Source organism: Chaetodon auriga, chromosome 16, assembly GCF_051107435.1.
Source record: "Chaetodon auriga isolate fChaAug3 chromosome 16, fChaAug3.hap1, whole genome shotgun sequence".
Taxonomy (NCBI): Eukaryota; Metazoa; Chordata; class Actinopteri; order Chaetodontiformes; family Chaetodontidae; genus Chaetodon; species Chaetodon auriga.
The window spans coordinates 17,534,968-17,548,287 of NC_135089.1; the positions used below are offsets into that span (position 1 = coordinate 17,534,968).

Consider the following 13,320-nt stretch of genomic DNA (forward strand, 5'->3'; position numbering starts at 1 on the left):
GAATTGACCACACATGATGACAAGAATTACTGATATGTTAAAAAGGACGCGAGACACACTGCAGTGTTGGTCATAGATGTTACTTAAATCCACATTAACGTATTCAAGTTTGATGTTTTTATACAGAACCTTTTACCCATACACCATTCAAAGTTCCTCTCCTTCATCTATTTTTCGTCTCCCTCCTCTGGCAGGCTGGTAAACTAGACCCTCACCTGGTTCTGGATCAGCTGAGGTGTAATGGTGTGCTGGAGGGGATTCGTATCTGCAGACAGGGCTTCCCCAACCGCATCGTCTTCCAGGAGTTCAGACAGAGGTAGACTCAGTTTGGTGTCTCCTGTCGGCCTCCTCTCGCAGGATGGAGCTGCGATTTAACACTGTCCTGGTGAGTCTCTGTCCTCATAATGCACTCTCCTTCTCTGCCCTGCGTCCAGGTATGAGATCCTCACTCCAAACGCCATCCCAAAGGGCTTCATGGATGGCAAGCAGGCCTGCGAAAGAATGGTAAGGCCATAGGCCAAATGAAATCATCTCAACTGCTGCCTCAGACAGTCACATTTGTGTCTTTCTTTATTGTTATTAGTATTTTTCATCCTCATGATGTGACAATGGCATGACATAATGAATGTCAAAAATAAGGAATCCTTCAGTACCTCCCTTTGCTCCCTCAGTGTCTCTCCCTGTCTTTGTTAGATTCAAGCCCTGGAGCTGGACGGCAACCTGTTCCGTATCGGCCAGAGTAAGATCTTCTTCAGGGCTGGAGTCCTGGCCCACTTGGAGGAAGAGCGAGACCTGAAGATCACTGACATCATCATTTACTTCCAGGCCGTCTGTCGAGGATACCTGGCTCGAAAGTAAGGGCTGCTCTATCGCTGCTGTGTGTATTTTAGATCCCCAGCCTCAACTGAAATGGAGTAATTCCTACATGTTTGATCACAGAAAGATGTTGCTACTGTCTCATTCAGTCTTTGCTTTCTTCCCCTCTCGCTGCCATGCTTCAGGGCCTTTGCTAAGAAGCAGCAGCAGCTCAGCGCTCTGAAGGTTCTCCAGAGGAACTGTGCTGCCTACCTGAAGCTGCGTCACTGGCAGTGGTGGAGACTCTTCACTAAGGTATGTGCTTGTGTGTATGGGCACGTGTAACTGTTTGCCTCTATGTTGTCAAGGGTGTCTGTGCAACAGACCCTGTGTGTTTGCCTCCAGAGGTGATGAAGCAACTAGTAACAGGTCACATTTATCAGAGGGGATTATTCTCTGAAACTTCATCTGTACCTGCAGGTGAAGCCTCTGCTGCAGGTGACCAGACAGGAGGAGGAGATGCAGGCTAAAGATGAGGAGCTGGTCAAGGTGAAAGAGAAGCAGACCAAGGTGGAGGGAGAGCTGGTGGAGATGGAGAGGAAACACCAACAGGTCAGCAATGCGCTGCAGTGTTAGTACCAAGTTATGTCATTTTTTTAAGGATATTAGCATATTTGAAGGATTTAACGTTGTGTATGTGTAGTTAATGGAGGAGAAGAACATCCTAGCAGAGCAGCTGCAGGCAGAGACAGAGCTGTTCGCAGAGGCTGAGGAGATGAGAGCCCGCCTGGCTTCCAAAAAGCAAGAGCTGGAGGAGATCCTTCATGACCTGGAGTCCAGGCTGGAGGAAGAAGAAGAGAGGACCCAGGGCATGCAGAACGAGAAGAAGAAAATGCAGTCCCATATCCAGGTGTGTCCAAAGGGAATCACTCATGCAACATCGAAGTACTGGTCACTGGAAAAACTGTTCCTGCGCTGCAAAATATTACTATTTTCAAATATGTAAAAAACAAAAATATGTTAATTGTCTCTGCTGCTATAATTAAATGCTTGTGTGTGTAGGACCTCGAAGAACAGTTGGATGAGGAGGAGGCTGGCAGGCAGAAGCTACAGCTAGAGAAAGTGACAGCTGAGGCCAAAATTAAGAAATTTGAAGAGGACGTTTTGCTACTAGAAGACCAGAACTCCAAGTTGCTCAAGGTGAGAGAGAAAGCTCGGATGTCTGCGTTCAACCTAAAGGTTTTGGATGGACAGAGGAATTGAAATATGAATGTTGATTTTGTGGCCTCTAACAAGCTTTTCTCTTTTCCTGCATGGTGTGATAATATACATCCAGAAGTTTCAGATCATTGAAATGTGTCAGTGCCTAGCTGTGTGCCAACCTGCCTGTATCTCTTTCCTTTAGGAAAAGAAGCTGATGGAGGACCGAATCAATGAGATGACCTCGGTGCTGGCTGAAGAGGAAGAAAAGGCCAAGAACCTGGGCAAGGTCAAGAACAAGCAGGAGATGATGATGGTCGACCTGGAGGGTAAAGGAATAAAGTCACATACAGCATGTACAGACTAATAAAGTTGAGCATGTAACCTGTGGAATTCTTGGGATTAATCTACGAGGAAATTTTCTTAGTTTTGTTAAACCATTGTTTCCCCTTCTGTTCTAATTTAGAGAGACTGAAGAAGGAGGAGAAGACCCGTCAGGAGCTGGAGAAGGCTAAGAGGAAGCTGGATGGGGAGACGTCGGACTTCCAGGACCAGATAGCCGAGCTCCAGGTCCAGATAGAGGAGATGAAGGGTCAGCTGGCCAAGAAGGAAGACGAGCAGCAGATGATGCAGGCTAGGTAGGAGAAAGCGAGACCACCGTAGAAAAGAGTGGAAACACCAAACCTCCGTAATAGTGAAATCAGTTCACCAACAAAGTATTGCATAACTTTATGTGAGCTAAATCTGGCTTTTAGAGCCTGACATATTGAGTCATTCAGATTCTGCTTCATGATGTGAGGCGGTCTGAGATAAGTGCTACATAGCTATACAGAACAGTCATCATACTAAACACCTTTGCAAGATAGATTCCCACCTGTCATTTTATATGCTGCATTTCACTGGACTGATTACACAGACAAGTGTACAGCAGTGATCTTATCGTCTCGTAAAAAAGCCTCTGAGCTCTTACTTATTGTTGTGCTTCCCTCTGACATGCTGCCTGTATTTATTCACTGATTCTCACTGCATTGGAATGTGTTTGTGATGTGTGACTGTATCTTTGGTGTGCATGTAATTTGTGAGGTATTCATTGGCCTTAACAACATATGGCTCATTTAAGAGTGTCTGTCAAAAGAAAACTGTAGGCATCGCCTCGAAAAGCCTTATGAAACACTTGTCTTTAAGATTTGTTGTCATTTTTGTGTGTGTGTGTGTGTGTGTGTGTGTGTGTGTGTGTGTGTGTGTGTGCGTGCGTGCAGTCTAGGAAGTAATTGTTACAAATGCTGCCACCCAGTGGACTCTTTATGCAGCAGAGTTCAGTATCATTCCATCACAGTCACAATATTGTACCTACTCTCCACCTGAGTTTCTGAGGCATGTTCTTCACTGTGCTCGATGGTTCACAGGGGTGAAGACGAGGTTAGCCAGAAGAACAATGCTCTGAAACAGGTGAGGGAGCTGCAGGCCCAGCTGTCTGAGCTGCAGGAGGACCTTGATTCAGAGAAACTGGCTAGAAACAAGGCTGAGAAACTCAAGAGGGACTTGAGTGAGGAGCTTGAGGCCCTTAAGACTGAACTGGAGGACACCCTAGACACAACCGCTGCCCAGCAGGAGCTTAGGTACTGTACTCTGCGTTTTACATTTATACCATAGACAGAGGGGCATTTAGTCAATGATATTATTATTATGTCAACAGGGAAGTTTCAACTTTTCTGTGACCCTGTTCTCTGTAGGACCAAGCGTGAACAGGAGGTTGCAGAGCTAAAGAAGGCCATTGATGACGAGACTAAAAATCATGAATCTCAGATCCAGGAGATGAGGCAGAGGCATGCCACTGTCTTGGAAGAGCTGTCTGAACAGCTGGAACAAGCCAAGAGGGTAACACAGCTCTCGCCACAGTCTACAATCTAATATCACAAGATTATCACAGAGAAAGTGGCATCACTTCATTATCAGACCACACTAATGTTCGCTGTTGATTATGTGAAGTTCAAGGCCAACCTGGAGAAGACCAAGCAGAGCCAGGAGAGTGCCAACAAGGAGCTGGCCAATGAGGTCAAGTGCCTGCAACAGGCAAAGACGGAGTCTGAACACAAGAGGAAGAAACTGGAGGCTCAGCTGCAGGAGTTGATGGCCAGGGTCACTGAGGGAGAGAGGTCCAAAGGAGAACTGTCCGACCGCACACACAAACTGCAGGTGAGGGCCGGAGATTCAGACACCTGCGATCTGATGTGTGGAATCAGCCACATGTAAAATAAATAACAGCTTGATTCAGATTCATTTTTATGTTATTTAAACTATTTAACATTAAAACACTGGCGAATTTACATCAGCTATTATGATTGCTTAATAATAGATTCCTGATGAAATCACATTTTTATTAGTGTTTTACAAAGACATTTTGTAAATACATTGATAACCTAGTGTGGTACCTCTCTATACAGACTGAGTTGGACAACGTGTCTGCCATGCTGGAAGACGCAGAGAGGAAGGTTATCAAGACAGCCAAAGATGTCACTGGACTGGACAGTCAGCTTCAAGACACACAGGTGACGACTCAGCATTAAGCATCAATCCACATTTAACTCAACCTTTCTATTAAACTAACTGGACAAATGTTCATTTTCACTTAGGAGTTGCTCCAGGAGGAGACTCGTCAGAAGCTAAACCTCAGCAGTCGTATACGGCAGCTGGAGGAGGAGAAGAACACTCTGCAGGAGCAGCAGGAGGAGGAGGAGGAGGCACGCAAGAATCTGGAGAAACAGATTTTGACCCTGCAGGCTCAGGTAGGACATGTGGTCTCTGGCACGAGAAACAATGTTCAGATAATACTTAAGTTAATTTGTGTTCTGAATTTTATTACTTTTTTGTTCATAGCTGTCAGACAGCAAGAAGAAGCTCGAGGATGATGTTGGAACAATAGACGCCCTAGAAGAGACGAAGAAGAAGCTGCAGAAGGACCTGGAGCTGACCAGCCAGCGCCTGGAGGAGAAGACCATCGGCTTTGAGAAGATGGAGAAGACAAAGACTCGTCTGCAGCAGGAGCTGGATGATCTAACTGTAGACTTGGATCACCAGAGGCAGATCGTCTCCAACCTGGAGAAGAAGCAGAAGAAGTTTGACCAGGTGAGAACGCACTTTATTGGACTGAATTTAAAAGGTTGTCGAAGATCTATTTTTAAATAATACAATTTAATCTACTAGCTTCACAGTTTAGCTTAACTTTACATCATTCCTTTCAATACCATTCTTACAAATTCCAAATACGATTCTGCTAAAACGTTGAATCCTCCTCTGTAGTTGCTCGCTGAGGAGAAGAGCATCTCGGCTCGTTACGCTGAAGAGCGTGACCGTGCCGAAGCTGAGGCCAGGGAGAAGGAGACCAAAGCTCTGTCCATGACCAGAGCTCTGGATGAGGCGCTGGAGGCCAAAGAGGAGCTGGAGAGGATTAACAAGCAGCTTCGTGCTGAAATGGAAGATCTGATGAGCTCTAAGGATGACGTGGGCAAGAATGTGAGTGCCCAAAAAAGCAGGTATGATTTGCTATGACAGTGGAGCAGTAGATTCACCAATCATCCTTTATTTGTCTCCTCCCTGACAGGTCCACGAGCTGGAGAAGTCCAAGCGTACTCTGGAGCAGCAACTGGAGGAGATGAAGACTCAGCTGGAGGAGCTGGAGGATGAGCTGCAGGCCACAGAGGACGCCAAGCTGCGTCTGGAGGTCAACATGCAGGCCATGAAGGCCCAGTATGAGAGAGACCTTCAGGGCCGGGACGACCAGAACGATGAGAAGAAGAGAGCCCTGGTCAAACAGGTACAGAATAACAGATGCTGTTACACGAAAGCAGTTGATCAGCAGTTTAATCCCACCGTACTAACACTTTGTACTTCTTCCCAATCAGGTGCGAGAGATGGAGGCGGAGTTGGAGGATGAGAGGAAGCAGAGAGGTTTGGCTGTAGCTGCTAAAAAGAAGCTGGAGATGGATCTGAAGGATATAGAAAGTCACATAGAGGGAGCCAACAAGGCTCGAGACGAAGCCATCAAACAGCTGCGCAAGTTACAGGTACTGATTTAGTACTTATTCTTGAATCAGATACACTTAACTGCAGTAAGCAGCCATTCTCAGCAACATGTTTTCCTCTTCAGGCTCAAATGAAGGACTACCAGCGGGAGCTGGAAGATGCCAGAGCTTCTAGAGATGATATTTTTGCCATATCCAAGGAAAATGAGAAGAAACTCAAGAGTCTGGAGGCTGAGATTGTACAGCTGCATGAGGTACAGGACAGTGGGATGGTGCTGCTGTTCACTTTCTCTTCTTTGTTGTGTTAAGTTGTTACAGTGTGCATAGTTTGGGTTGGAAGGTGTTGACTTGTGGTTTATGGATTTATTGTTTTTACTGTATATTTATGTATAGTGCCTCCTCTCAACATTGGAAGTGCTATAACCTGCATTTCACCTTTGACCTTCCTCTGCAGGACCTGGCAGCATCTGAAAGGGGCCGGCGCCACGCAGAGCAGGAACGGGATGAGCTGCAAGACGAAATCTCTAACAGCACCTCTGGAAAGTACGTTGCCCTCACCCGCTTGACCACACACCTGTCGACAGATGCATCTCCTTCTGGGGGAATCTGGGTCGTACCTAAAGTATTTGCAGGGTCATCTTTGTCAACACATAGAGATGATGAACAGAGACACATTTTTCATCTGTTCCTGCGTCAGGTCTGCTCTTATGGATGAGAAAAGGAGGCTGGAGGCTCGCATTGCTCAACTGGAGGAGGAGCTGGAAGAGGAGCAGGGTAACATGGAGCTGCTAAACGACCGCTTCAGGAAGACAACTATGCAGGTGTGGTGTGGTGTTGGAAACGTGCTGAGAGGTGGCATAACTCACAGACATCTTTAATGAGCATCCCTGTTTTCATTGGACTAACAGATCTTGATTCACGTGTGCAAAATACATCACATGAATTTCCCACATATTACATAGGATCTTCAGAAATGCGGCCCTTCACTCCATCTCCCACTTTCCTTGCTCTCTCTGTCCCTCAGGTGGACACTCTGACCACAGAGTTGAGTTCGGAGCGCAGCACAGCCCAGAAGAGCGAAAACGCTCGCCAGCAATTGGAGCGTCAAAACAAGGAGCTGCGGGCCAAGCTGGGGGAGCTGGAGGGTTCTGTGAAGAGCAGGTTCAAGGCCTCCATCACTGCCCTGGAGGCCAAGATAGCACAGCTGGAGGAACAGCTGGAGCAGGAGGCCAAGTGAGAATTCGACAATCGTCGCCTTGATCAAAATAAATCTATATTATTTGTGTCAGACTGTTCAGAAAACTGCAAACTAGACTAATAAATGAGATCAAAATTGTGTTCAGGGCTGGCTAAATCTTGCTAAATGCTAAATCTTGCTTTGTTTCTCTAAACTTCACTTGTTCTCCGTTGAAGGGAGCGAGCAGCAGCCAACAAGATGGTGAGAAGGACCGAGAAGAAGCTGAAAGAAATCTGTATGCAAGTGGAGGATGAGCGTCGCCATGCCGACCAGTTTAAAGAACAAGTATGTCAGACACTGTTGACATGAACACTGCTGTGATGGGCTGTTATTTTTGCTGCCGTCACCCATCAGCTGTTTAGCCCCACATGACAATCATCCTCTATCTTTCTACAATCCAGACCAGAATCCCGTATTAGTATTACTTTGTGATGTATCTTTTCTCTTTGTGTGTGTGTGTGTGTGTGTGTGCAGGTGGAAAAGGCCAACTCTCGTATGAAGCAGCTGAAGCGTCAGCTGGAGGAGGCCGAGGAGGAGGCCACGAGGGCCAACGCCTCACGCAGGAAACTTCAGAGGGAGCTGGACGACGCCACTGAGGCCAGCGAGGGTCTGAGCCGCGAGGTTCACACGCTCAAGAACCGCCTCAGGTACGGTGTGGTAGGCGAATGAATTCAGTCAGGCGTTTTAAGACAGCTATAATCATGTATGTCTATTTTTGTGACAACTTGGTGCCGTCAGTATTTCATCCAAGTGGTCCAGTATTGAGCGAGAGCGCTTCAGCCGGCAGCCATGAAACAGGCTGCAGAGTAATCTTTCTAGGCAATTGCGCCTCTGATCAAATACCTCTGCTCCTCTTCCTCCTGCAGGCGTGGCGGCCCCATCAGCTTCTCCTCCAGTCGCTCAGGCAGACGTCCGCTTCAGGTGGAGGGAACTTCCTTGGACCTCCTGTCGGACGATGAGCTGGAAAACAAGATCACTGACAACAATGCCAATGAGACACCAGCGCCTCAGCCGGAGTAGAAGAGAAAAGGCCTTAACTTTTGCTCTCCCATCTACGTATCACCTCTCAGCCACAACAAGAAATACTTAGACCCTCCCAGCTTGAATAGGGATCCTCTTCTTGCCCCTCTAGCCCATCTCTGGATAGATGATTCTCTCCAAATGCACACACAGCATGATCTAAGCAAGAAAGCCCAGTATATTCCTGACCTTACTTCTGAACCCTAAACCCTAGCAGACACCAGCAGTTGGACCCCCAACGCTCTCTTTATCACCCTACTTAAGGTTGTAAGAAGCACTACTCTGCCTTACCCCTCCTTGTCGAGCTGCAGGGCCGTTTAATCGCAACTTCCAGTATAGACGACTTCACTAAGCTGAATGGGAGATAAACTGCATCACAGATAGAAGTGCTTTTCTTCACAAATGCACAGAAATTCCTAATCCATTCGTGCACACGTTAGAAACATGTAAACCTTCTCAGTGCACACCTGTCTGGATGATCATTATCCTCCGCTGGACCAGTATTTAGCTGTTTAAAATGCTTCCAAATGCTACAGTAATAGCATTGCAATATTTGAAAGGAACAGATCGTGATGAGAGACACAACCCTCTTGACTTTTCCATCAATCGACAGTTTGTCCGTCATATGAATCAGTTTAGTTATATTAGTTGAACTGTAACTAAATAGTATTTTTCCAATCCTATGCTAGGATTGTTTGCTTGCATATGAATCTAGAAATGTGACTGTAAGCTGCCTTGTTGCCTCAGTGCTACAAAACGTTGCTCTTTTGACAGTATTGGTTTCTCAGATGTTTGACAGTAGGTCAGTGTTGACTTGTAATTATTTGATGTGAGTGCTGAAAGCAGCAACCACATGCATGTTCTTTTGCTTACTTCTTCTTCCTCTTCTTCTTCCTCTTCTTCTTCTTCTTCTTCTTCTTCTTCTGTGCCTTCGTTCACTCTCAAAACTCCAAACCCATTTATGCTCCATATACTGTTCATATATTGAACCATGCCTAATTTCATGAAGGTATTTTCATAAAGTATTCATAAATTTGCATATGTAATAAGATATTGGTGGGGATTTTTTTTTTTGTCCAGCTCCAGCTTTTATGTCACCACAATGATTGATGTGTTGAAACCGTGCGGGATTCTTTGTAGATGGGTGCTATGACTTTTCTTATTGATAACTTTTATACTTTTTGAGTTACTAAGATTTAAAAACAGTCCAGTAAACATCAACTGTATTTATATCTCTGCTATTGTGCACAATACAAACTCCATTCAAGTCAAACAAGTACCAAAATGCTCAATATTGCACATCGATCAACTGTACCAATGCTCATTATCACGACACGTACAGTTTATGAGTCATTAGGAGCTATATAATGCATTAAAGTCAATGGAGCCCAGTCCACTCACTAATCATACTCATACTCATTTATACTGTAAGTCACCTGTTAGAGGAAACTGTTAGAAACTCCATTCAAAATGTACAAAGTGGATTGCACATTGATCAACTGTGCATCAGTTCATGATGATGCCATTTTTGATTTTACAGTCATCACATCAGTGATGTCATGTATTTTCAAACTTAGGGGGAAAATGATGCCAATCAGCATAACAGCAATCACACACATTTTATTTGCAATCATGCCTTTGGGCATTTTGCCAAAGAATGGGGACCGAAGAATCAGCCTGGGGAGGATGCTGCTTCATGGTGTGATTCTTGGATGAACCTCCAAGCCACCAGGTTCCCCGAGTCTCTGAAGAAACGCCTCTTCATTCTCAGGTTGCTTGTACCGCTCCTCTTTTTCTCTCCTGTTGTCGCCCTCTTTAGAAGCTGATCCATCAGAAGATAATTTGAACAAATCTTCATATTCGTTACCTGCTAATTATTTTAAGATGAAGTGTTGTAGTTTTTCCTCAGCTACATTTATTTAAGATGAAGAGTTTATGATAAAAGAAACTTTAAGAACACAATTAATTGTTCAAGATTAACTCAACCTTTTTGGCTGGTGACACCTTGTAAAAATCAGTGTCCAAATGAGGCTTTAAATCACATTTCACCAAAAATATAGCAAATATGAGGACCCCCCCCGGCAATTTTATCAGAATTTCTCTTCTTTCATCTTCATAATATACTCAAGTGGGATTTTAAATGCAGGACTTTTGACTTGGAGTTATGCTTTGATACTCTTATTTAAAGGATCTTCTTTCAAAACTGATGCACATAAAATCACTGTAATCTTGCTTCAAATCCAGGCCCTGTGGCTATTTATTAGTCACTTTCTCCAAAACACAGAGTGAAATGAACGCCTTAACTCTGTCAGAGAGGAGGAGATAAAGGGTCGGTAATGCGCCGAGTTGTGGAAACAACTTCTGTAATCCTTCATCATGTGACTCATAGTAATAATCACTTCATAATGAAGAGAGACGTCTGTCGCGGTGAGACGGAGAAGGAGAACTGCTCGGTGCGCGGAACCTCAGTCACACAGGCGTCAGCAACCTCCGGTAAGTATCACTGCGGCCTGCTTATGTGTTGGAAAGGTGGCACCAGAGTGTGGCGGGGGGGAGCGCGTGGTTCCATTTTTTTTCAGAATTGATTTATTTATGTTGGAAAACAGTCATCAGAATTTTAAAAGCTGTGCCACTTAATTGCACAGATGCACATTTCACTTACTGACCAGTTGCTTGAGATGTCTTGAAATGATAGTTATGAAGTAATGAAGTTATTCTGAACATTTTAGTGGCACTTTACCAAATCAAACTTTTAAAAACTGCCGCTGACGCAAACCTGCTATAAATAGGCCGGAGGTGGTTATTCACAGCGAATCGTTTGTCATTATCTGTCGATTTGTTTTAAAGACAAAAACCAAAGGGCAGAAAATCCACACAGTTAATTGTTGGGTTCATTTAATTGCCCTACAGAGATGTGACCTTCATTCATTCACTGACATCAAATATTCAAATGCAAATTAGCTGGTGAATCACAGCCGGCAAAGCTGTCCTATAAATACGGACACAAACCAGCCTGTTGTCCTCGTAGGGCCTGACAGAAGTGATCCTACGGAGCGGGAGAGGAGAGGAAGAAGAAGAAGACGGTTTTGGGGGGAGAGTATAAAATCGTAGGATGTCTGTTGTTGGCGCGCAGTTTTTCATCAAACCAATGCAGCCAACACCTTCCGTCTCGCCCGGTATCCAGAGGAGACACACGCTCCCCGCGAGCGAAGTGCGGCCGCTCAACACGCAAGATGCCATAAGTGTCTTCGAAATCGAGCGAGAAGGTGAGTGACCCACCTTACCATTTAGTGTTGAGGCAGAAATTCGCTCTGGTGAAGGACAAATCCGCTCTGAAGTTTTGCTGAGTGAAAATGAGCATTACGCCGATAGAGGGCTTTGCGTAAAACCATGTGTGGCATCAATAGATCGATTTCCCTTTTTGCATCCAGTGCAATCACTGATATTCTTTTTTACTCTCATTTTAAAGAGGCTGTGTTAAGTCTATCTTCGACACTCAGCGCACAGTTAACTTTGTTTTGTTGTTGTTTGCGCCGCCTTTGGTGTGCGTAAAAGTAGTGCCAAACCATTTTTGCGCACTCCAATCTCTCTCTCTCTCTCTCTCTCTCTCTCTCTCTCTCTCTCTCTCTCTCTCTCTCTCTCTCGCTCAGCTTTTATCTCGGTGTCAGGTGAGTGTCCACTCCACCTGGATGAGGTGCGTCATTTCCTCACCCTGTGTCCAGAGCTGTCCATGGGCTGGTTTGAGGAGGGCCGGCTGGTGGCTTTTATCATCGGCTCCCTCTGGGACCAGGAGAGACTCACTACAGTAAGACATCCTGAACCTTTTACAGTTCATCGCGTACTTCTTTAAAGCATATTCGTACATATCAGTAATTATGATCTCTTTGCTCCAGGAAGCACTGACTCTCCACAAGCCCTGCGGCTCCACCGTCCACATCCACGTCCTCGCTGTCCACCGCACCTTCAGGCAGCAGGGCAAAGGTCCCATTCTGATGTGGCGTTACCTGCAATATCTCCGCTGCCTGCCCAACGTGCGCCGAGCGATGCTGATGTGCGAAGACTTCCTTGTTCCTTTCTACCGCAAGTCAGGCTTCAAGGTTCTGGGGCGCTGCGCCATCACCGTGGCCAACCTGACCTTCACAGAGATGTGGTACCCCATCAGCGGCCACGCATACATGCGGCGCAACAGCGAAGCCATCCGTTTCCCTCAGCATCCTTTGACTCTGCCGCTGACAAAGACTGATGAACACGTATGACATGTCAATGAGATGACAGAGCTGCAGAGGTTGTCTTTGATTTAAACTCAGTGTTGTACTCTGTAGGACATGTCAGGGGTTTGTCAGTTTTCAGTGGCTGTTTTTTCTGTTTTGTTGGACTTTTTAATGCCAGTTTTTCTTGTGTGAAATTCTCTTACTGTGTACAATAAAAACAAGAATGTACTATACTGTGTAATGTGATTCAAGTTTATTTTGTTAGACTCTGTTCTGTGGTCGTCACTCACCTGTCAGAGGAGTAGAGTAGTGCGCTGAACTATTAGAACAACTCTGTAACTGGGGCTACTTTGATGGTGTGTTGCATTTGTGGTAGACATTTGGAGTCACTGTTGTACAGTAAGATGCCTCCTGCTGAGCACCTTTCTGGGCTTCTCACAACTATGGGCTGACGTCAGCGACCAGGCTTTAGCCGCTCAACCGCAGCTCCTCCAGCTCCATTAGGGGGCTTTAGCTGCTGTAAAGGTCGGAGGATTTAGAAGGGGATCCACTCATCTGTTAGTCTGCGGATGCAATGACCTTATTTAGACCAACAGGTATACTGTAGATTTTGATGAGATGGGACTTTGTATTGTGATGTGTTTATTTCATATCGTATGTGTGTTTCAGTATCATGATGTCAATAAAATGTTTTATACTGTTTTATAAGATGAAAAATTAATATTTTTGATTTGTCCTCTCAAAGACATATCACATTTTTAACACAAACTACCTCATTATCACTGTTATTTATAATGAGAGGTTCCTAGACTGCAATGTCTCTGTCTTTATGTCA

The 13,320-nt window shown here is 45.2% G+C and overlaps 2 protein-coding genes across 6 annotated transcripts in view; both read left to right on the forward strand.

Moving 5' to 3' along the window:
- LOC143334673 (myosin-10-like) overlaps positions 1 to 9,327 on the forward strand; it is a 50,098-nt gene extending 40,771 nt beyond the window's left edge. For all 5 annotated transcript variants that reach the window (XM_076753572.1, XM_076753568.1, XM_076753570.1 and 2 more), the window contains 25 exons: positions 195 to 316; positions 435 to 504; positions 694 to 854; positions 1,002 to 1,110; positions 1,276 to 1,407; positions 1,499 to 1,705; positions 1,858 to 1,995; positions 2,201 to 2,324; positions 2,462 to 2,633; positions 3,402 to 3,614; positions 3,729 to 3,873; positions 3,985 to 4,191; positions 4,440 to 4,544; positions 4,629 to 4,781; positions 4,873 to 5,121; positions 5,296 to 5,508; positions 5,597 to 5,809; positions 5,898 to 6,059; positions 6,143 to 6,271; positions 6,472 to 6,560; positions 6,715 to 6,838; positions 7,042 to 7,250; positions 7,431 to 7,539; positions 7,729 to 7,901; positions 8,121 to 9,327. In XM_076753572.1, the coding sequence (XP_076609687.1) occupies positions 195 to 316; positions 435 to 504; positions 694 to 854; positions 1,002 to 1,110; positions 1,276 to 1,407; positions 1,499 to 1,705; positions 1,858 to 1,995; positions 2,201 to 2,324; positions 2,462 to 2,633; positions 3,402 to 3,614; positions 3,729 to 3,873; positions 3,985 to 4,191; positions 4,440 to 4,544; positions 4,629 to 4,781; positions 4,873 to 5,121; positions 5,296 to 5,508; positions 5,597 to 5,809; positions 5,898 to 6,059; positions 6,143 to 6,271; positions 6,472 to 6,560; positions 6,715 to 6,838; positions 7,042 to 7,250; positions 7,431 to 7,539; positions 7,729 to 7,901; positions 8,121 to 8,274 (3,882 nt within the window). In that variant the 3' untranslated portion in view covers positions 8,275 to 9,327. The remainder of the gene's footprint in view (positions 1 to 194; positions 317 to 434; positions 505 to 693; positions 855 to 1,001; positions 1,111 to 1,275; positions 1,408 to 1,498; positions 1,706 to 1,857; positions 1,996 to 2,200; positions 2,325 to 2,461; positions 2,634 to 3,401; positions 3,615 to 3,728; positions 3,874 to 3,984; positions 4,192 to 4,439; positions 4,545 to 4,628; positions 4,782 to 4,872; positions 5,122 to 5,295; positions 5,509 to 5,596; positions 5,810 to 5,897; positions 6,060 to 6,142; positions 6,272 to 6,471; positions 6,561 to 6,714; positions 6,839 to 7,041; positions 7,251 to 7,430; positions 7,540 to 7,728; positions 7,902 to 8,120) is intronic.
- A 1,291-nt stretch (positions 9,328 to 10,618) lies between these two features.
- On the forward strand, positions 10,619 to 12,726 carry LOC143333465 (serotonin N-acetyltransferase-like). Its single transcript, XM_076751508.1, has 4 exons — positions 10,619 to 10,767; positions 11,303 to 11,540; positions 11,925 to 12,079; positions 12,168 to 12,726. Exons 2-4 carry the CDS (start codon positions 11,387 to 11,389, stop codon positions 12,528 to 12,530), a joined length of 672 nt encoding a protein of 223 aa, XP_076607623.1. The 5' UTR covers positions 10,619 to 10,767; positions 11,303 to 11,386; the 3' UTR covers positions 12,531 to 12,726.
- The last annotated feature ends 594 nt before the right edge of the window (positions 12,727 to 13,320 follow it).